The sequence below is a fragment of the Urocampus carinirostris genome, chromosome 18, assembly GCF_059441175.1.
Source record: "Urocampus carinirostris isolate Australia breed hairy pipefish chromosome 18, RoL_Ucar_1.0, whole genome shotgun sequence".
Classification (NCBI taxonomy): domain Eukaryota; kingdom Metazoa; phylum Chordata; class Actinopteri; order Syngnathiformes; family Syngnathidae; genus Urocampus; species Urocampus carinirostris.
In genome coordinates, this window is record NC_142366.1 from 15,843,667 (window position 1) to 15,867,722 (window position 24,056).

Sequence of the window (24,056 nt, forward strand, 5' to 3'; positions counted from 1 at the left end):
TCTCTCTTCTTCCGTCTCTTCACAAGTCGGGGCGTCGGCCACCCCCCATGGGCGGGCAAGGAACTCCCCACGTGGCCCCCACCTATTCGCCACCTCATCTGACCGGTGTGTCTGTCAGGTGCCAGCTTCACCACCTCCTCGCCGAAAGGCGCCGCCATGTCTAAAGAAAACTCATATCAGCTCGAAACAATGCCAAGCGTTTATCAAAACAAGCCCTAATTCCCTCGTCAGCGCCCCGCTATCAAAATTCCACTCAGAACGGCGCGACCTGTCATCGAACTTCAGCCTCCTCTGTTAAAAATCTTCATCTCATTCAATAACTGTAATCTCTCATCTCATCTCATTAGCCGTACCGCTTATCCTCATTAGGGTCGCGGGGGGGCTGGAGCCCATCCCAGCCATCTCCAGGCAGTGGGCAAGGGACACCCTGAACTGGTTGCCAGCCAATCGCAGGGCACACAGGGACAGACAACTCGCTCGCTCATTCACACCTAGGGAAAATTTGGACCGGCCAATTCACCTAAAATGCATGTTTTTGGAACGTGGGAGGAAACCGGAGTGCCCGGAGGAAACCCACGCAAGCACAGGGAGAACATACAAACTCCGCACAGGAAGTCTGGAGCTGTATTTAAACCCACAACAGGTTCCCATGACAAGCGCTAACCACTGCGCCGCCGTGCTGCCAATATAACTGTAATTTGTGTATAAAATCCCTTATAGTCAAATAAATAAAATCTAAAATCCTTCAGCAGGCACAGGGAGAACATGCAAACTCTACACGGGGAGAACCCTAGACCTCCACCGTGCTGCCGAATATAATTTTTTACTTTCATTCTGAAAAAGAAAAGACCATACAAATACTACAATAATACTACTGCAGCAAACCAAAAGGCCTTGGCCAGACGAGTTCAAACTGTTCTGAATCAATTATCCCGGCTTTCTTTATCCCGCTTTCGTGCAACAACCCCCCTGTGTCCGATGCTAACTCTCAAAGCCGCTCCGCGCATCATTAAAAGCAATATTCCGAAGCGAGCCGTCACCCGCCTGCTCTTTGTATTACGCTCGCAGAACAAGCACTTAGCGCCGTCACCATGAATAATTGAGCGGAACAAGTTCTACCCCCTTCCCTAGCATCCCCCGGCCCCTCCGGACCCCCGGCGCGCTTGCATGTAAAGCAGCGAGGGGGGGGCGGTGGCAATAAAATATGCTAAGTGGTGGCAGAAGAAGCCAAAGAGACATAAATTATCAGTAGCCTAATGCGAAGCAACTAGGCTAAATGAGGCGTAGTGAGGATGAATTACAGATTGCCGGCCCGTTTTGCTCGAGACCGTCTTTCCGATTATGGACGTCAAAGCGATGTTCGCAGGGGGTTGTAGGAGTCTTGCGAAGTCCTTTAGTGCTGCCGAGTATAAAAACACGAGATCTGAGAGGCGTCCAGTCGAGCAGAAACAAACGGCGCACCCCGAATGCTGATTTTAATAGCGCTCCGGAAGGAAAGCCTGCTGACATACACGTTTTTAGGCAGTTTTTTTGCTTCGATTTGAGATAGGAGCGCTTTGTAGTCGCGGTGAATTGTGTTAAACCAGAGTTGTCAAACTCAGTTTCGCCGAGGGCCACATCGGCGTAATGGCTACACTCGGAGGGGCTGATGTAATTGTTTTGTTAGTAGTTTAGGACCCAATCGTTAGTTTGTTACTTTGTTCCTGGTTTTGTTCTTAACCATCCTTAGAAATGAATGACACACATGGCTCAAGCGGATCAAAGTCACAATTTTTCTCCTTTAAGTCTTGTCCAAGTCTATTTATGTTTGTACGTCCTGTTTGGACATTTTGTTAGTGGTTAAGTACCCACTCGTTAGTTTGTTTCTTTCTTCCTGGTTTCAAAGTGATGAATGACACACATGGCTCAAGCGACTCAAAGTCACAAATGTTTTCCTTAAAATCCTGTACAAGTCTATTTAGGTTTGTATGTCCTGTTTAGACATTCTGTTAGTAGTTTAGTCCCCACTTGTTAGTTTGTTACTTTGTTCCTGGTTTTGTTCATAACCATCCTTATTTTGAGCACATCTGCCTCAGTTCGTCACTTGGGTCCACACACATGTCAACATCATGGCTCCCCTCCAAAGCTAATCACATTTTCTATCTGACTGACATTTTGCATACACGTTTAGGCAGTTTTTTTGCTTCGATTTGAGGTAGGAGCGCTTTGTAGTCGCTGTGAATTGTGTTAATCCAGGGTTGTCAAACTCAGTTACGCCGAGGGCCACATCGGCGTAATGGCTACACTCGGAGGGGCTGATGTAATCGTTTTGTGAATAGTTTAGTACCCAATCGTTAGTTTGTTACTTTGTTCCTGGTTTTATTTCTTAACCATCCTTAGAAATGAATGACACACATGGCTCAAGCTGTTTAAAGTCACAATTTCTTTCCTCTAACTCCTGACCAAGTCTATTTATTTTTGTATGTCCTGTTTGGACATTCGGTTAGTAGTTTAGTCCCCACTATTAGTTTGTTACTTTGTTCCTGGTTTTGAAGTGATGAATGACACAAATGGCTCAAGCTGATCGAAATCAAATGTTTTCCTCAAACTCTTGCCCAAGTCTATTTATGTTTGTATGTCTTGTTTGGACATTTTGTTAGTAGTTTCGCCCCTACTCGTTAGTTTGTTACTTTGTTCCAAGTTTTGTTCTTAATCATCCTTAGAAATGAATGACACACATGGCTCAAGCTGTTTAAAGTCACAATTTCTTTCCTATAACTCTTGACCAAGTCTATTTTTGTACGTCCTGTTTGGACATTCTGTTAGTAGTTTAGTCCCCACTATTAGTTTGTTACTTTGTTCCTGGTTTTGAAGTGATGAATGACACAAATGGCTCAAGCTGATCGAAATCAAATGTTTTCCTCAAACTCTTGCCCAAGTCTATTTATGTTTGTATGTCTTGTTTGGACATTTTGTTAGTAGTTTCGCCCCTACTCGTTAGTTTGTTACTTTGTTCCAAGTTTTGTTTTTAACCATCCTTAGAAATGAATGACACACAAAGTCTTTTTATGATTGCATGTCCTGTTTGGACATTTTGTTAGTGGTTAAGTACCCACTCGTTAGTTTGTTACTTTCGTCCTGGTTTTGAAGTGATGAACGACACTTATGGCTCAAGCTGATCAAAGTAAAAAAAAATCCTCAAAATCTTGTACAAATACATTTAAGTTTGTATGTCCTGTTTGGACATTTTGTTAGTAGTTCAGTCAGTACTCGTTAGTTTGTTACTTTGTTCCCTGTTTTGTTCTTAACTATCTTTAGAAATTAATGACACACATGGCTCAAGCGGATCAAAGTCACAATTTTTCCCCTTTAAGTCTTGTCCAAGCCTATTTATGTTTGTATGTACTGTTTGGACATTTTGTTAAAGGTTTAGTAGCCACTCGTTAGTTTGTTACTTTGCTCCTGGTTTTGTTCATAACCATCCTTATTTTGAACACCTCTGCCTTAGTTCGTCACTTGGGTCCACACTCATGTCAACATCATGGCTCCCCTCCAAAGTTAATCACATTTTCTATCTTACTGACATTTTGCATACACGTTTTAGGCAGTTTTTTTGCTTCGATTTGAGATAGGAGCGCTTTGTAGTCTCTGTGAATTCTGTTAAACAAGGGTTGTCAAACTCAGTTACACCGAGGGCCACATCGGCGTAATGGCTACACTCGGAGGGGCTGATGTAATTGTTTTGTAAGTAGTTTAGTACCCAATCGTTAGTTTGTTACTTTATTCCTGGTTTTGTTATTAAACATCCTTAGAAATGAATGTCACACATGGCTCAAGCTGATCAAAGTCACAATGTTTTCCTTTAAGTCTTGTCCATGTCTATTTATGTTTTTATGTACTGTTTGGACATTTTGTTAAAGGTTTAGTAGCCACTCGTTAGTTTGTTACTTTGTTCCTGGTTTTGAAGTGATGAATGACACACGTGGCTCAAGCTAATCAAAATCAAATGTTTTCCTTGTCCAAGTCTATTTATGTTTGTATGTTTTTTTTGGGACATTTTGTTAGTAGTTTAGTCCCTACTCGTTAGTTTGTTACTTTGTTCCCTGCTTTGTTCTTAACCATCCTTAGAAATGAATGACACACATGGCTCAAGCGGATCAAAGTCACAAAAAATGTCCTCAAAATCTTGTACAAGTATATTTATGTTTGTATGTCCTGTTTAAACATTTTGTTAGTAGTTTAGTCCCCACTCGTTAGTTTGTTACTTTGTTCCTGGTTTTGAAGTGATAAATTACACGCATGGCTCAAGCTGATCAAAATCACAAATGTTTTCCTCATACTCTTGTCAAAGTCTATTTAAGTTTGTTTGTCTTGTTTGGACATTTTGTTTAGTCCCTACTCGTTAGTTTGTTACTTTGTTCCCTGTGTTGTTCTTAAACATCCTTAGAAATGAATGATACACATGGCTCAAGCTGATCAAAGTCACAATTTTTTTTCTCTTGACCAAGTCTATTTATGTTTGTATTTCCTGTTTGGAAATTCTGTTAGTAGTTTAGTCCCCACTTATTAGTTTGTTACTTTGTTTCTGGTTTTGTTCTTAGCCATCCTTTGGAGCACCTCTGCCTCAGTTCCTCACTTGGGTCCACACTCACATCAACGTCATGGCTACCCTCCAAACCTAATGACATTTTCTATCTCACTGACATTCTACATGAGAACTGAATTTTAATGATTAATAAGTATTCGGAATGATTCAACAATGTAGAAAACGGATAAACTTCAAAATTGAATTTTTGATTTCTTCTTTACCTTTCCAATTGTTTGACAACTTTCACAACATTTTGAAGGAAATCGCGTTCATTTCATCTCAAGGTTTCTTATTTTCGTCATGCTGAGGTATTGAGTTTTTCCTTGCCCGCATGTTGGTTTAAGATCAGGGGATGGTGTCATTGTATTCCTGTGCAGTCCATTGAGAGATTTGGTGATTAAGGGCTATACAAATAAATCTGACTTGACTTAAATTATTGCTCTTTCTGTTGTTTTGTATCTAAAAGTAATCTTTGGATAATGTGGTAGAAAGACTTGCAGGTGTATAACATACATTTGTATAAATTGGATTTTTTTTCTCATTGTTTTATATTACAGAATATTGTTGACATTTCAATATTTAGATATTGGTTTAAGATCAGGTAATTGTGTCATTGTAATCCTGTGCAGTCCTTTGAGACATTTTTGTGATTAAGGGCGTCATAAATAAATGTGACTTGACTTGACTTAAATATACAAGGAAAGAAAACATGTGTTTTTCTAAAAATCGGATTCATCGATGAATCGAAAAAAATAATGGATCGATTCTTTGATTATTTCAATAAACATTGGTTGCAACCCTGATCCAGTGCGGCTTATAGTCCGGGAAACGATGATACCACCACCAGGCCTTCCAACCAGTGTTCCCACTAAACTGCGCGCGTGCGCAATTGCGCACTGCTCGCACATTCTCAGCGCACAAGAAAATCTAGCCAGCGCACAAAAATCAGGGCTCAAAATTACTAATTAAGAAGCGACTCAAGTCAAAGTTACAGTGCATGAAGGTGAAAATACACGGGTTCCCCTAACGTTGTGTCCTAAATGCGGTATTTTGAAGTCGAGTCGAAGGATAACGAAGTTAAGTAAAGTTAGTAGAGTTTGTCGGGGAACCGGCTTCTTTGGCTCAGCTCACTAAAATGAACCGGCTCTTTCGTGTCCTAAACGGCTCTTCGGGTTGTTTTTGCTTCTTTAATCCCTACACGACCAAATATTATGTAAAATTATGCACAAAATGACTTAAAAGAAGGGGGGAATAGAACAAAAAAGAAAAAAATACCAAAATGAAAAAGTAGTGAAAAGCTGAGAAAAAAAGAAACAAAAGGAAGAGAAAAAAGAAGGAAAAATTGAGAAAAAAGCCAGAAAAAAGGAAAAGAAAGAAATGTAGGAAAAAAGTAAATAGAGAACAAAAAGAAAAAAGTAACAGCTCGGAAAAAATAAACACAATGAGATTTTTTTTAAAGGAGTTTTAAAACAAGTAGGAAAAAAAACACGGAAAAAAGAAGAAAAAGTTTGTGTTGCATTCAAATAATTTCGAATTGTATCAAGTGAATCTTGTTGCCAACATTGTACTTCCACTATAAAATGTGACTAAGTACAGTTCTGTATCTTGCAACCAACTAAATAAGCCCCCAAAAATGTTAATATTATGCGACAAAATATATCAGGAAATAAAAAGAAATGGATATATTGTGAAAGAATTCTGTAGGCCGAACAACCTTTGCAACAGTACATGAGTCAATTCATTCAAAAGAGAAAAATCATTTTGCATCGCCGGAAACTCAGCAAAATGTAATGTGATGTCAAGTTTTGGACATGTTTGATGATTAATTATCTTGCCACACTTGGGATTACGGTTGCTCACTGTTGTTTCAAGCGTTGCTCACCGACTTTGTGTGAACGCTCAGACCCCTGGAAAATTACAGGGAACATTGCTTCCAACCTCCACTTTTGATTCTTCTGCTTTGAGTAGAGACGCTCAAAGACCCTCGAACAGACTCGGGCACTTATGGTCACGCATGCTCAATTCCGCCTGATGGTTAACGGAAGCGCTGGTGTGCACCAGCTCACACACGCGTGTGCACGCACGTGAAAACAGGCGCACGCCCGTGCACGCAAATATCTAAACAGGTTTTCGGTGTTGACCTTTGCTGCGTGCTCCCAGCAGTCCACTCCTTTTGAGCACATAGACGCCTCAAGCATCAGGACAACCTACTGGTTTCTCTCTGCCGGAAAAATCGTGATTTTCGAACCGATCGATTTGACGGAAATATCCTTTTTTTTGCAGATCATCGGAACCATCCCGCTCATGGGGAACCCGCCGGCGGCGGGCCAAATGGGGGCCGGCAATGCCACGTTGCAGGTGCCCCCCGTCACGCCGCAGCTCCTGACCAACGCGCAGGGGCAGATTATCGCGACGGTTATCGGCAATCAGATCCTGCCTGTTATCAACACGCAGGGGATCACGCTGTCGCCGATCAAACCCGGACAGCAGGTAGGCGAGCGGTCGGACATCAACTGGGGTTGGTTCGATACTGGTCATTTTGGTATCGATCCGATACAAATACCGTATTTTCCGCACTATAGGGCGCACCTAAAAGCCTTTATTTTTTTCAAAAGCTGACCATGCGCCTTATAATACAGTGCGCCTTGTATATGGATTAATATTAAGTCGCAAAGTCTTGCAACTAAGGCAAGCAGTCGCCGACTCGATTTTACCCCAAAGGCGAAGTAGTCCGCGGTGTATCCTGGGATTTATATACCAGCGTTTCGTTTCCTAACCAATGTGTCAATCATCATTTGAATCGGTTCACTATTGGCTAAAGTTATTCGGAGGTAAAGGGGGCGGATCCTTTTGATCATTTTCAGGCTCGCATAGGCTAAAGAGGCGGAACAAAGCCTGCAAGATGAATGTGAATCACACGTTGGATTGCACTACGGCATAGAGAAAACATTTTTTACTATTCTGTATTTGTAAATATTTTACTCTCCTGGATTTACTACAGGGCAGCACGGCGGCACAATTCTAAGGTCTTGGGAACCTCCTGTGTGGGTTCAAATCCAGCTAACGGACTTACTGTGCGGAGTTTGTATGTTCTCCCCGTGCTTGCGTGGGTTTCCTCCGGGCACTCCGGTTTCCTCCCACATTCCAAAGACATGCATTTCAGGTGGATTGGCCGGACCAAATTGTCCCTAGGTGTGAATGAGCGAGCGAGTTGTCTGTCCCTGTGTGCCCTGCGATTGGCTGGCAACCAGTTCAGGGTGTCCCCTGCCCACTGCCCGATAATTGCTGGGATGGGCTCCAGCACCCCCGCGACCCTACTGAGGATAAGCGGTGCAGCAAATGAGATGAGATTACTACACTCACGGTTGTAAGAAGACCATGGTTACGTATCATTATCGAACGTGATGGCTGCAAGAGAACTTAGGTGAGCTATGCGGCTTTATATTTTCCCGGTATCTTGTTTTAGAACAATCTTGATGTTTCTGTGATGAGTCTATTTTTAAACTAAATTCAAATTGAAAATGTTTATTGTCATATGCACAGTAAAGAACCCCGTTTTCCTGCACAATAAAATTCTTACTTTGCTGTCCACACAGTTGCCAGCAAAAAAAAAAATGGAAACTACGAAATGTTTTCCATTTCTTGAATCCCAAGACTTTAACCTTCCGAATGATATTTGGAACTAAGCATTTGAGTGATTGGTGACATCGTACAAACACTGTTTCCGTACATGTCTGAGACACGTATTTGCTTCTTTGCAAGCTTTGGGAATGTTAAGGGGGTAATAAGTTGGACTGAACTGTCTGACTGTTTTCTCGACGTTCCCATTGTAGCGCCTTATAATCCGGTGCGCCTCATGTATGGAAAATATAGGACCAAAAACTATTTTTGGGGGCTGCGCCCTATAACCCAGTGCGCCTTATAGTGCGGAAAATACGGTAGATTAAGGGTTGTGTTGATCGATACTGACTAACGCGCAGGGGCAGAGTATCGCTACAGTTATCGACACTAAGATCCTGCCTGTTATTAACACGAAGGGGATCACATTGTCGTCAAACAAACTCGGATCGCAGGTAGGCGAGCAGTCGGACATCACCTGGGGTTGGGTCCATACTGGTGATTTTTGTATCGATCCGATTCAAGTAAAGAGAGGGATTTGTTGATCGATACTTACCAACGAACAGGGGCAGATTATCGCTACGGTTATCGGCAATCAGATCTTGCCCGTTATCAACACGCAGGGGATCACATTGTCGCAGATCAAACCTGCACAGCAGGTAGGCGAGCAGTCGGACATCAACTGGGGTTAGGTCCATACTAGTGGTTTTGGTATCGATCTGATACAAGTAAATCAGAGGATTGTGTGATTGTGATCAATACTGACTAGCAAGCAATGGCAGAGTATCACTCAGGTTATCGGCAATCAGATCTTAACTTTTATCAACACGCAGGGGATCACACTGTAGCCAATCAAACTCGGACAGCAGGTAGGGGAGCAGTCGGACGTCAACTGGGGTTGGGTCCATACTGGAGATTTTCGTAGTGATCCGATACACGTAAAAAGAGTGTTGTGCTGATCGATACTGACTAACGCACAATGGCAGAGTATCACTACAGTTCTCAAAAATAAGATCCTGCCTCTTATTAACATGAAGGGGATCACGCTGTAGCCAATTAAACCCGGACAGCAGGTAGGCGAGCAGTCGAACTTCAACTGGGTTTGGGTCCATCCTAGTGATTTCGGTATCAATCTGATACGAGTAAATAAGAGGGTTGTGTTGACCGATACTGACCAATGCGCAGGGGCAGATTATCGCTACGGTTATCCGCAATCAGATACTGCCCGTTATCAACACGCAGGGGGTCACACTGTCGCCGATCAAACCTGGACAGCAGGTAGACGACCAGTCGGACGTCAACTGGGGTTGGGTCGATACTGGTGATTTGGGTAGCGATCCAGTACGTGTAAAAAGAGGGTTGTGTTGATTGACACTGACCAACACGCAGGGACAGATTATCACTACCGTTATCGGAAATCAGCTTCTCCCCGTTATCAACATGCAGGGGATCACGCTGTCGTCGATCAAACCCGGACACCAGGTAGGCGAGCAGTCGGAAGTCAACTGGGGTTGGGTCGATACTGGTTGTTTTCGTATCGATCCGATTCAAGTAAAAAAGAGAGATGTGTTGATTGATACTGACCAACGCGCAGGGGCTGATATCGCTACGGTTGTCGGCAATCACATCCTGCTCGTTATCAACACACAGGGGATCACATTGTCGCCAATCAAACCCGGACAGCAAGTAGGCGAGCAGTCGGACGTCAACTGGGGTTGGGTCCATACTGGTGATTTTTGGTATCGATCTGATACGAGTAAATAAGAGGGTTGTGTTGATCGATACCGACCATACTGACTATTTAAAAACCAATATGAAGTCATATAACATGTAGATGTCGGTATGGATATTTATTCATAAAATAAAAAAACTGGATGGATTTCCAGGATCGGTCTCTCACCCAAAATTTTTCAACCCCATGCCGCCTGGGACTTGAAATAGTTGTCTATCCATGGGTTACATTTATAAGCTACGGTACATCAGGCACTCTGAGGGAAGCCATTACACCGATTTGGCCCTCTGTGAAAATGGGTTTGAGACCCCCTCATTTTTGGTCCATTTCCAGGGTGTGAGCGGCCCGGTCCCTTCCTCTTCATCGTCTTCCTCGTGCTCATCTTCGTCCTCGCAACCCTGCCTACCCCACGGGGCCCACGCGGCCTCCGGGGCCCACCGGCACAGCCCACTGCAACAGCCCTCCTCTTCCTCTTCAACTTCCTCTTCCTCTTCGGCCCTAAGTGTGGGGCAGCTCGTCAGCAGTAAGTAGACACTACAATTATATAAAAAAATTGGGGGTTTTTTAGCTTTTTGCCAGATTTGTGAAGGTGGACCCAATTGCAGAGAAGCCTGAATATAGGCAGATGATCTCAACAAAGTATAGTATTTGTTTACAAAAACCAGGAACAACAAACAAAAACAACCCAGGTCTCAAAACCACTCCCAAAGTCTCCAAACATGAAACAAAAAACAAACCTGACATGATAACAGAAGACATGATGGAAATGGTATGGAATTGGCAATGACCTGACGCAGTGTACTGTCCAAGCATTCAATATAAACTCTAGGGATAATTAGGGACAGGCGTGTGCAATTGTGCTCAGGTGTGTCTAGTTACTAATCTGGGTGGCACCCTCTGGAGAACGTAGCGTACCAGATCCTGAAAACACCTCCCCCTCAAGGACCGGATGGGACACAAACCAAAATAAAAACCCAGAGAAAGATCACTGCAGCACAGAGCAGAGGACAGTTGAAGGACCTTGTCTATCCCTGACAAAACAGGGCCATAAGCGTTCAGGTGACCTTCTCATCACCAGAACAGGAACCTGTTTGCCGCCAAGACAGGGACCAGAAGCAGCCGAGGGAACTTCTTGCAGCCAGAAAAGGGGACGGAAGCGACCTAAGGACCCTTTTCTTGCCACTGAAACAGGAAACAGAAGTGGCAGAGGGACTTTATCCCCTCTACCGGGACAGGGAATAGAAGCAGCCGAGAGACCTTCTCCTCGCCACCGGAACAGGGATGAGGAATCTTCCTGATGGTCGGGTTATTCTGTCCTGTTTGTCGAGGTGGACGTAAATGCAGGAAAAGCCAGAGTGGATTCAGGTGTACTCAACAGGTTTATTGAAAAAAAAAAAAAACGGAAAACAAAAACAAACCAGGTCTTAAAACAACTCCTAAAGTGTTCAAACCAGCAACAAAAAACAAACCTGACATGGTAACAGATGACATGATGGAACTGGCATGGAAGTGGCATGGAAGTGGCATGGAAGTGGCATGGAATTGGCGATGATCCGACACAGTGTACTGTCCAAGCAGTCAATATATACTCTTGGGATTGTCTAGTTCCAAAAAGTTGGTGCTCTCTGGGAGAAGATGGCGTACCAGATCCTTAATTTTTTGGGGTTATGAAAAATGAACCTACATGATGCTTAAAATGAACAAAATTTACCTGCCTGTGGAACATAACACGGGAAACCTATTCAATTTTTCTCGTTTATGATTACATGCAGACATCTATTCCGTAGCATTCTTTTCTTCTTTTCAGAATAAAAGCAAACAAATATTTTAAGTCCCTGTTTTTTCAGCTCTAAATTTGATATTTAATTTGGTAATGAATTTGTTGTATTTTTGTAGTAGTATTTCCATAGCACTGCATTTTGTAGTAATACTGTAGTTTTATTTCTAAAATATTACCGTTGTAGTATATTTGTCGTGGTATTTTTGCAGTGTTTCCAAAGTAGTGTTTTTGTGGTATTTCTGTATTGTGTATGGTGTATTGTAAGCGCTTTACAATGTGCTTTACACTAGTGAAAAAATAAAAACAGCAAAGACCAGAGAATAGTAAAGCTCAAGAATAACCAATAAACAACAGATTACGGAAATCCTAAAAGCCATAAGTCCAAAACCTAGGAGTGGGCAAGACAGGGAATTTCTATATGGTAAATGGTCTCCATTTAGATAGCGGTTTTCAAGTCACTGAAAACCTCCCGAAGTGCTTTACAATGTGCTTCACACTAGGGCTGCATGATCAACCGAAATCTAATCGATATTGCAATGTGACGTCTTGTACTAGTGTATTCTCAACACGCTACGGCTTGAGCCTTGTGTGAGCAGACAGAACCCCTGATGAAGCATTTCCAGAAGAGAGCGCTGTTATCTTAATAAAGCATGTCAATATGATTCATCCTCTTGTCTTCATTTTAAGGACCATTTTTTAACTTGTTTTCTACATCTCACATGGAAATGTGAATGAAAACAAAATGTCTTTTTTCTGTAGTTGGGAACAATCTAGACAAAGAACATTCAAAGTTAAATTAGATATAATTCGAGGGGATTTTGGGGGGGTTTTAACAACAAAGTGACATGCCATTCTGAAGTCTGTCTCATCTAAAACAGTCTTGTCTTATACTGACTGATTAAGGGCTATACCAATAAACATGACTTGACTTGAATATATTTGTGCACTCGTCAGACCCCGGAACTGCCCCGAGCGAGGTAGATGGCGTCAACCTAGAGGAGATTCGGGAGTTCGCCAAAGCCTTCAAGATCCGCCGCCTGTCTCTGGGCCTGACCCAGACGCAGGTGGGCCAGGCCCTCAGTGCCGCCGAGGGGCCCGCCTACAGCCAATCGGCCATCTGCAGGTGAGCTAGAACAACCGCTGAGTGGGCCTTAACTGGAGGGCTGGGGATCTTCTAGAGCAGGGGTGTCAAAGTCAAATGGACGGAGGGCCAAATAAAACATTTGGCTACAAGCCGAGGGCCGGACTGTCCAATCTTTACTGAAACCAAGATTTAACCTACTGAAAACACAACAAATATATTACAATATGATTGGATAAATAAAGCAATATTTTCTTATGACTCTGTCAGTCATTTTTAATTTCAGCAGGCACAAAATACAAATGTCCTTTATATAAAAAACTCATAACATATCTCATAACAACAACTCATAACCATTTTCTATCATTCAATCATCTGAAATTATTAAAAAGAAATATTGCCTCGAAATACAATAAAATAAAGTGCAAAAATCTCTTGTTACTTAAAACCAATAGCAATCAACACACTGGACCTCATCTGTCCTGCTCAAATGTACATTGACTTTCCTTTCTGTGCTTTCTCTGGGTTAGTGTGAAAAAAAGGAATTACTGATTAACAAATAATAACAATCAAAAGTCATTTTCTCTGCTAAATAGGAGACAATTTTATCAAAAGACTGTTGTCCACATCAAGATCTATTTTCCATGAAAAGCCGAAAAACAAGAAACACTCCCAGGACAGAGTCGGCAAACAAAAACAACATAGTCAACATAGACAATAAAGCTTTAAAATTCCCGAGGGAAACAACAAAAAACAAGACCTTCTTTATGTGCATGTTTAACTTTTAAACTTGAACGGAGTAAAAACTTCAAATGTGTAATTGCACAGGAAACATTACTGTATTATTACTGTATTTACATACATTTATATACAGTACTGTATTACTACAACTCTACATTACTTGTTTGAGGCTGACGCTGATACTTTTCCAGCTACCTCCGTGAACATGTACTCCAACTCCCACCTTGTTTGAAAGCCCCGGTTTTCAGTGTCCACCTTCCGTTTAGCCATTGTTGATGGGTATATGTGGGCTAATTTTTGCTGTTATGCTAATGACTGCTGCTGATCGACTGCTGAATAAATCAAACCGCCTCCCGCTTTGCTCCCGCTCGGCGCGTCCCCGTTGCATTGTGGGAAATGTAGTATTCATGCGTACTGCGGGCTGCTGGCTTGCAGCGGCCTGCGGGCCGGATCTAATAATATATTGATATCGTCACGCGGGCCAGGTAAAACCCTCTCGCGGGCCTAATGCCTTGACATATGTGTTCTAGAGGCTCAATTAGATTGTGGTTAGGATTCAACAGAGGTAGGATCGGGCCTTAAAAATTCCAGCCCGACCTGACCTAGGTATTAAAGCCTGAGCCAGACCAAGCCTGATGCGAACATAAAATTTCATATTTTGTCATATTTTATTTGGGAGGACTTGGGAGGAGGAGAGGTCATTTGTGATGGGAAATTAAAGCCTGTCTTTTGTAACTAAATCTAAGTGAATAAAGACTTCATCATTGATGGATTTCTTCAGATTTGAGGGCAGCGGTGTTACCAGACATAAGCCTCAGGGATGGATATTAAATGCAAAAATCTTGGTACACAATAAACATAACCAACAGCACATCATCCAGCAACAGTCTGAAACAGGCTTCATTGTTTAAAACAGGAGACACTCTTCTTCCTTGTTTTCCTTTTGGGTCAATAAATTTTCGATGGATTCTGTGTTGTTGACTTCAAATGTGTTGAGTATTTTAAACATTGAAATTGTTTTGAAATTCATCTTTTTTTTGTGAGATTTGTATATATTCTTATTTATGTTTCGGGAGTTTTTCAGGGATGTGTTTCTCGATTAACGTTTTCCTTTTTCTTCCTTTCTTTTTTAATTTCTTATTTTTTCTTAGCTTTTCACATCTTTTTATGCTTTTTTTCTTTTGTTTTTTTTCCCTTTTTCTTTTCCTTCTTTTATTACATCTTTTCTGTTTTTTTTTTGTTTTTGTCCTTTTTTTTAATATTTCTTCCTGTTTTTTTCTTTTTCCTTTTCCTTTTTTTTTCTTTTGTTGATTTTTTTCCCATAGCTTTTTACTTCCTTTATCTTGCGTTTTCCTTCTTTTTTCCTCTTATTTCTTTTTTGTTTTTTCCCCTTTTAAATTTTGTCATTTTTTTTGCTTGAATTCCCCCTTTATAAGTCATTCTGTGTATAATGTTACATCATAATTGGTAATGAATGGAATAAAGCAACAAAAACACTCTGAAAAGCCATTGTGGTGAGCCGGGCCGAATAAGTCGGTTTCTCGAAAAAGAGACGGAATTCCCAGCAGTACATCGAGGTGATGCGTTGCCGTTACACATGGCCCACACACTCGCACAAAAGCAGACACTTTTCACAGCAACTTGCGTTTTGGCACATACACGATTTATTCGCTACCTGGACGCCTTACACGTCTAAATGCTGAAAGGGACTGCTCGCTCCGTAGGGACTGTGCTGCATGGGGCAGGAAAGTCCACGATAGTGTCCGCTCACATACACAATATGAATGAGATCGCATATGCGCAACCCAGACTGCCCTCACTATTACATCCATTTTCTTAGGGGGGGCAGAGCGTGTCCGTAGTTGAGCACTGCCAACCCCTAAAGGCCATCGGTCATCTTGATGAGTTGAATATTGGGCCACAAACCACAGCAGCGATACGCCCTTAAGAATCTAGCGTGGCACTTTAAGAGAAAGATGAAGTAGAACAATGACGGGCGGATAATTTTGGAAAAAGCTAGAGAGAGAGAGTCCCAGCACTGCCCTAACGTAATGATTGACATTTTGGGACGGACTTGGCCAAAAATTCGGGTCAGGCTCAGCCTAAGGCCTGAGATCTTACCTCTGCGATTTAGGGGTGTAAGATTTCATTATAAAACGTTTATTGAAGTTTTTTTTCCTTCAATCTGTTTTTCCTCCACTGAGATTAAATCTCTTTTAGTGTTTGTTTATCAACTGAGCAAAAAGGTCAACAAGAATCGAATGCATTTCCACAGCAGTTTATTTAACTCAAGGAAACTCTTGCATACAGGAAAGGACCAAAGTAGCAAACAAACATTAATTTAGAAGGTTTTCGCTGCTTATTATACGCATTTTTAATACAGTTGTTTACCTGAATTGGGGAATTTTGCTGTTAGATTTTTTTTAAATGTTGTAGTTCTTAATACAGGTGCTAACCAATAATTTCATATTATTAGGAATAAAAGGTGTAGTTTGATGGCAAATGTGTTATGATTTTGAGTGTGGATCGAAATGCATACGGAGGCATGGGTGCTCAAAATAATACTAATAAACCCAGGAACAAAGTAAAAAACAAACAAGGGTCACAAAACAAATGACTTGTCTGAAAAAATCAAACCTGACAATGCCCAAACCAGAAACAAAGACAGAAATGGAAAAGCAGAGGCAAAGAACAAAGTAACAGACAGGAGGTCATCCTATGGTTTGTATTTAACTTAGTGCTTTTTATGTGTGCCATATAGTTTTCCATTATCAAACATTTTATTTAAACGATAGGGAGCTCCAAAGACCCACTTGTGGCTCCAGAGCAAGTTTAGAGGGTTGAGAATGACAAGGTTAGAAGTTGATATTGTATGAGAATAAAGAAAGAACACACTCTGAGTCAGAGATGTAGTTTTTTATAGCCATTCCATCAGAGGTGCGTCACACTAAGCTTTCCCCTAGGTCTCTTTCCAAGATCGGCTCAGGGAGAAAAAACAGACCTCCTGAATGCTAAAAGGCTCATTTATTGAAAAACACATGAAAGACACAACACATCTGATTGGTTTGAACGAGATTACATGAACACAGGAAACAAATTCTGAATGGTTTGGATTGGGATTACATTTAAATGCAGTGTATAATGTTGGTCGCTAGATGGCGTGCGAGTATAATAGATGAGCAATAAGGATAGTGAACCTTTGTAACCTAAAAGATACAGTACGTCCCTGGGAAATAAGAGCAAAAAGAAGAGGGAGGCAACCTCTTTCCCTCACTTCCGAGGACCAAAGCGAAGCCCATCTTGATTGATAATCAGCTGGCCCAAAGAGGAGACAATTGTAAAATCTTCCCCGGACTCCTCAGCACCATAACAAAGGCCATCTTGTTTAATAGTTAGCGGGCCCCAAGAGGATACAATTGTTGCAAGAATACAAACAGCACCTGGATATAATCTTTGGCCGTGTTGAGGCACATTGAGGATAAAATCAAACAAAGGCACACACAGACTGTGATCAAACTATAATTTCCTTGCAGAGAAGTCCAACTTTGCTGGCGATAGAAAGCATCTCCTTTTGCCTTTTGTCATCCAGAGAGTTTTGTTTAAATAACGGCTTTTAGAGAAACTCATATAAAAATGTTATAGATAATGTAGGTTTCGTCATCTGTTTTACGTAGGTGTACAACTCAAACCGCACAGTCAGGCAGAAAGGCAGAAAAGGGGCGGGGTAACTGTCTAGCCAATCGGAACATAATGCAGGATGAAAATCCACCAAAACGTGAAATGGCGATAAGTAAAACAAGATATAGCGAGGGATCCCACCTGCTGTCACGACCAGAACGGAAGTAGTACCCAGATGCGTAACATTAATCCCATGTTCATTGAGATAAAGAGGAAAGGCAACGCCCGCGATCCGGTGCTCGCTGGATGCGGGAAGCAAGCCGCTCACGGAATAAGAACGTGTTCCGAGTGCAGAAGTGGATCTTCCGGAGCGGGAGATCGTAGCGTAGTAGACGAAAAAACAGCTCGTTAGCCGGGACAGCAGATCAGAACATGGTCGGGGTAAGAAACGGGTCATTAGCCGGGACGGGAGATCAAAACGTGGTCGGGGTCAAAAAATGAGTTGTAGCAGGAGACAAACGGGGGAACCAGGAACAGACGGGTGGAAAACGGGTGAAAAAACGGGACAGACGGGAGTCAAAAATGCTTGCCTTTTGAAAACAGAGGTTTGCTGACCGACTGACCACAGGCGAGTGAAAGGACTGAGCTTAAGTGGGACGGGGAACCAATCAGGTAGCAGCACGAGGGGTTTGACTCCCCTGCCCTAAACGCTTGGGGGCGTGGCCTATTCAACACGTGACCTTCCCCGTTCGTCGCGCCAGGAAGCTTTTAAAATTTCAGCGCGTCAACATCGGACGTCCGATAAAATGTGAAAAGCCGCGCCCTTCTCCTCCTCCTCTTGTCAAACAGTCGCAGCATGCAATATTAACGGCGCCGGCGTGGTTGAAATATTGATGGCGTACATTAAAAGCCATTAGTTTGAAAATAAACACGTGTGCGTGCGCGTGTTTGAAGTTGATGTTCCGAGTCATCAAATTAACTCTCCTTTAGTGAACAAGATGGCTCAGTATTAGGGGAAAGAAAACACTATTAAAGACAAAAATGTACAGTGCATTCCGCACCATAAGACGCACCCCTAAAAAATTGTATTTTGTGATATATTCATTTTTTTCTGGACTATAAGCCGCAGGGAATTAAAGCTATAGAGCTAGGATCGCATAAAATATAGTTGAATCCATCCATCCATCTATTATCTGTACTGCTTATCCTCAGTAGGGTCGCGGGGGTGCTGGAGCCCATCCCAGCCATCTCCGGCCAGTGGGCAGGGGACACCCTGAACTGGTTGCCAGCAAATCAATACATTTAGTTTCGTTTTTCAGAACTATAAGGCGCGTTGAAATAAAGCTTACAAGTACATCATGGATCCTCAGTCAAAACTTGAAAAAAATAGCCAATTCCATAGAACTCGTTTGCTACATTTTTATTATGATTTGTCAGGACCTGAACGTAAACTGGACCCAATTGCGTGACGTTTACCACAAGTTTTATTGAAAGAAAGAGGCAGGGCTGCGCCCACGATCCAGTGTTCGCTGGACGCGGGAAGCAGTTTGCTCTCGCACTCGGATTGTGATCCGAATACGGAAGTGGAGCTTCCGTAGCGAGCAATGGCGTGTCACTGACGGAAAACTGGTCCGTAGCCGGGACAGGGAGAGCAAAAGCGTGGTCGGGGTCAGAAATGAGTCATAAGCCAGCACGGGACAGAAAAACTTGGTCTGGTTCAAAAATGGGTCGTAAGACGGGACGGGAGAGCAGACGTGGTCAGGATCAAAACAGGTCATAGACAAACGGGAGCAAAAACGGGACGGGCGGGAGTCAGGGTCAAAAAAAGCTTGCCTTGTATAAACAGAGGTTCCCAGATGGACTGACAACAGGGGATTGATACTACTGGGTTTGAATCGGGACAGGGAGCCAATCAGAGCCCGCAGCGGTTGGCACCAAATGAGCGGGCACAGGTGATTCACATCGTTAACCATGACATGATGGCTGAAAAAGGACTACATTTTTTAGTTTAAACAAATAAAACTCTTATTAATGTGCTTACAGGCGGCACGGGTGGTTAGCGCACAGCCCCATGGTGCAGAGGTTCGGGGTTCAAGTCCAGCTACCGCAGCCTCCCTGTGTGGAGTTTGCATGTTCTCCCCATGCTTGCGTGGGTTTCCTCCCATATTTCTAAAAACATGCATTTCAGGTTAATTAGCCGGTCCAAATTGTCCCTAGGTGTGAATGAGCGAGTGAATGCTTGTCTGTTTATGTGTGCACTGTGAATGGCTGGCAACCAGTTCAGGGTGTCCCCTGCCCCCTGCCTGAAGATAGCTGGAATGGGCTCCAGCACCCCCGTGACCCTACTGAGGATAAGCGGTGCAGATAATGGATGGATGGATGGATGGATAATGTGCACACATTTTTAAGGCTTTGGAAAATTGGATTAAGACATTTTTATGCCAAGTAAGGTTTTATTCTACGGAAAATGAATGTAATGCTTTTAAAGCCTTTTCAAGGATCCGCAGGAACCCTGACACATCCCTCCGCAAGCTACCCCTGGGATACCATTTGCTGCAAATCACAATGCACAGTGAAAATCAGGTGCAAAACTGAACCACAATATAGCGAGGGATTACTGCCATCCATCCATTCATTATCTGCACCTCTTATCCTCAGTAGGGTCGCGGGGGTGCTGGAGCCCATCCCATATTTGGGCAGGGGACACCCTGAACTGGTTGCCAGCCAATCGCAGGGCACACAGGGACAGACAATTCTCTCATTCACACCAAGGGACAATTTGGACCGGCTAATTAACCTGACTCGCATGGCATGTGGGAGGAAACCGGAGTGCCCGGAGAAAACCCACGCAATTACGGGGAGAACATGCAAACTCCACACGGTAAGGTTCGATCCGATGACCTCGGAACTGTGAGACACGCGCGCTAACCACAGCACTACCGTGCTGTTCCAGGGATTACAGCATTTGTGTTAATGCACATAGTTTAGTATGAAAAGTCAAAAATCCAAATACTGATTTAGCATTCGATGGACTGGTTATCAGAAGTAGCTTGCTTTGGGACACTTCCTGGGCTAAGGGGAGTTTTCGGGGGGCTTGGCAGCCTTTGAGTAAGCTTGTTGTATTTTTTTCTCGCCTCTCCCCAGACACACCATCCTGAGAAGCCACTTTTTCCTACCGCAGGAAGTCCCCGAGAACACGTTAGCTAGCAGTCTGACAGGAAAACTGAACCCTGGCCTTTTATATCCTGCCAGGTTTGAGAAGTTGGACATCACCCCTAAAAGCGCCCAGAAGATTAAGCCGGTTCTGGAGCGCTGGATGGCGGAGGCTGAGGCCCGCCACCGCTCGGGCATGCAGAACCTGAGCGACTTTATCGGCAGCGAGCCTTCCAAAAAGCGCAAGCGCCGTACTTCCTTTACGCCGCAGGCGCTGGAGATCCTCAACGGCCATTTTGAAAAGAACACGCACCCGTCGGGTCAGGAGATGACGGAGATCGCCGAGAAACTCAACTACGACCGGGAGGTGGTGCGCGTCTGGTTCTGCAACAAGCGCCAGGCGCTCAAGAACACTATCAAGCGCCTCAAGCAGCCCGATTGCGGGGGCGGAGGGGGGTCCGCCGCCCACCTGCCGCCGCCCTCCCCCCTGGACCTGGGTCTCGGGGACCCCCTACGTGACGTCCCCAAGTGAATTTTTCACCGTGCCCTCCGAGAGAAGTGCTAAAGATGCGGTGCCTCAACTTATGATCTCGGCCCAGTTTTGGGGGGGCGCTTGTCCCCGGTTGACCCCCGTTCGCACTGACACTAACCCAAAGTGTCAAGAATTTGGACTCATTTCTAAGAACGATGTTATCACCATGGATACACTTATTTGTAAATGTGTTTTATTTATATTGTTATTTATTTTCTGGGATCTTTTGGGTGTCAACGACTTGTTCGATACAGCAGTGGACGGCAACCGGTACCGGTATCGCTAAATTTGCTCATACCGTATTTCTTCACGTTTTTCCCTCAAAGAAACATCAAAGTTTGCAAGGTTTTATTTTGGTAAATTAACATATTTAAACAATGGTCGACATTGGATGCAAAGGGAATCGAACCTGGATCGCGGAAGTGCCGTTGATAACATTGGAAAAGGCATTTGATTTCATCATCACACTTCTTACTCACGGTACCAACTTGTCTCGCTTTTTTTATCTTGGAAGCGCGTGCTTTGTCAATCGTTGTGCGTAGTTTTGTTTTGGCTGAACTCATTCCCACGATGCTCCATTACAAGATTGTACAATGTGGCACCGTAAAATGGAATGCCTTTTCTCGTGGATTCAGACAAATGTTGTCATTGTTATTATTTTTATTATTACTAATTTTATGAGTGGGCCGGGCCCCGAGGATATCTTCATAATAAACCAGTACAGAAAAGGTTGCCGACCACTGCTATAGAGGGTGTCCCAAAATATGGATACACGTTTTAGCATCTGATAACCGCCAATTATTTATTCTTTTTTTATAGACTGAACCCATCAACCGATGATTGGCAGCCAAACTTGATTTTCTTCAAAGGACATTAATTCTAAAAGACGATACTGGCGGGCCACAAGGGTTGAAGTGGTCCCGCCAGAGTCTCATAAACTCGTATTATTATTAAATATAGTTGGTGTGTATTAATGTAAGGATTACGCATCAATTATGGACATTTATTAAGGGTCATGCAAAAACATAAGGAAGCGTTTCTCAGTGGTAAATGACAGAACTTCCTGCAACTGAAAATGTAAGCGACATGTACAGTGAAGAAAATGCATTGTGATTTCTGTATTTTTCTTTTTAGTTTATCTCTCTCACAGTGGACATGCACCTAAGATGAAAATTTCAGACCCCTCCATGATTTCTAAGTGGGAGAAATGGCAAAACAGCAGGGTGTTCAAATGCTAATTTTCTTCGGGAGATGATTTGTCTCAAAAAGAAATATATTGAATGAAAACTTTATTCGAACATCAAAATAAAAACAGAACAAAAACCATAACTCAACGACAAAATAATGCTACGTAATATGTTCGAAAAGGGGTAGTCAGAAGCAAGTGGTTGTATTACCTACCCCTTCATCTACCCCACCAAATACACCAATGATATAACAACAATTGTAATGATATTAATAATAACAGTTTTGATATAAGAATAGCAACAATAACACAAAGTTAACTAGACGCACTATTCCCAATCTCCCGCACCACTCAAACCCCACCCTCCTCATCTCTGTTTTCCGCCAGGAATGTTTCTTTGTATCTAAACCTGAACAAGTGAATAGTTGGACACCGTTTGACCTCGTCTGGTAAATTGTTCCAAAGTTTGACTCCACACACAGACACACACATACTTTTCCTGGTGGTTCTTACCTTTGGGATCATGAATTCACTACAGCCCCTTAAGTTATAATTTCCCTCTTTCCGAATGAATGATTTATGGATGTTTTCCATATTCGCTATTTACACAAGATCTAAAGATCACGTTTCTTGATAAATGCACATGGAAGATTAAAAATTTCATATTTATTAGTGGCTCTTCAAAAAACACGTTTCACACCAAATTTCTTCTTTTGAAGGTTTCTGGAGAAATTGCATAGTTCATTCTAAAAGTCTTTAAAAAGTGCTTGAATTTGGCCATGAAAAAGGTGTATAACCCTGTGGAATAAATTCATTTTCTTTATATCGAAGTCTGGCTGCTCGGTTCAACCGGTTCAGTCTATTAAAAAAAATGAGTTATCGGCTGCTAAAATGTGTAGTATACATTTTTTGTGACGCCCTATAGATTGAAAAAGAACATGTGAGAATGAACTGCACTCATAAATGAAGATACCCCAAAATTAGTACAATGAGGGGAAGAACATACCAAATGACAAACTGTATTTACCAAAGTATGCGGAATATAAACCTACTTTTCTAACGTACGTTTGTATCTTTGTACCTTCAGACGTGACGAAGCCAAAAAATGCGACACTTTCTTCTTCTTTGTTTTTTCTTGAGTGTTCGATGAATCGACAACAATCAATATGCTTCTTCTGGACTTTATAGAAATTTTACAGCTTGTTTGTAAAGAAGACAGGGACGAGGACGACAATGACGATGATGGTCAAACATTGCCAAAGCCTGATAGCCAAAGAACACCAGACTTTTTCAGCTCAAGGACTTTTTCAAAGGAACTTCCTGGTCCCATCACTTTAAGCTCACGCGCACGGGAAATCAACGAAAACTACCCTAAAAATTGTTAATAAAGACTTAAAAAAACAAACAAAAAAATGTCACACCTGGGTTATATTGGCAGTGTTTGCATGTGGTGCTTTCATGAAGAAGACTTATTCATGTATGACAAGTTCCACTTTTTTTTCTGTTTGGTTTTGGGTCAAACTCATCTGAGTCCGGGGGCCGCATTGCAGAAGGAAAAGTCGCTGGGTTCGAACTAGGAGATTAAAGAGATCGAGAGAGAGAAAAAGAGAGGAAGAGAGAGAGAGAGAGAGAGAGAGAGAGAGAGAGAGAGAGAGAGAGAGAGAGAGAGGTAAAAAGAGCAAAAAATGAAAGAAACACAGAAAAAAAAACAAAGAGATAGAGAGAGGTAGTAAGAGGGTTAGGGAGAGAAAGAAAAGAGAGAGGGAGAGAGAGAAAAAGGAGGGGTGAGTTGAGAGTAAAAGAGAGACAGAAAGAAAAGGAGAAAAATATAAAGAGAGAAAGAGAGGGTAGGGGAAAATAGAGCAAAAGACATAAAAAGAAACAGAAAGTGAAACAGATGAAAAGAGGGAAGAGAGAGAGAGAGATCAATAAAAACAAAGAGAGGGACAAATGAAGAGAAAAGGAGAGAATAAAAGAAATGACTGAAATAAAGAGAGAAAAAGAGACAGATATAGACAGAGAGAAGAGAGAAACTATGAGAGGAAAGA

The 24,056-nt window shown here is 42.5% G+C and overlaps 1 protein-coding gene across 3 annotated transcripts in view; it reads left to right on the top strand.

Annotated features, from left to right (window-relative positions):
* pou6f2 (POU class 6 homeobox 2) overlaps nt 1–22,687 on the top strand; it is a 167,826-nt gene extending 145,139 nt beyond the window's left edge. For 2 of the 3 annotated variants that reach the window (XM_088322697.1, XM_088322698.1), the window contains exons 7-10: nt 6,851–7,057; nt 10,251–10,440; nt 12,652–12,820; nt 20,282–22,687. In XM_088322697.1, the coding sequence (XP_088178823.1) occupies nt 6,851–7,057; nt 10,251–10,440; nt 12,652–12,820; nt 20,282–20,822 (1,107 nt within the window). In that variant the 3' untranslated portion in view covers nt 20,823–22,687. The remainder of the gene's footprint in view (nt 1–6,850; nt 7,058–10,250; nt 10,441–12,651; nt 12,821–20,281) is intronic. The other variant, XM_088322696.1, reaches the window with a different exon arrangement.
* Nucleotides 22,688–24,056: the final 1,369 nt, after the last annotated feature.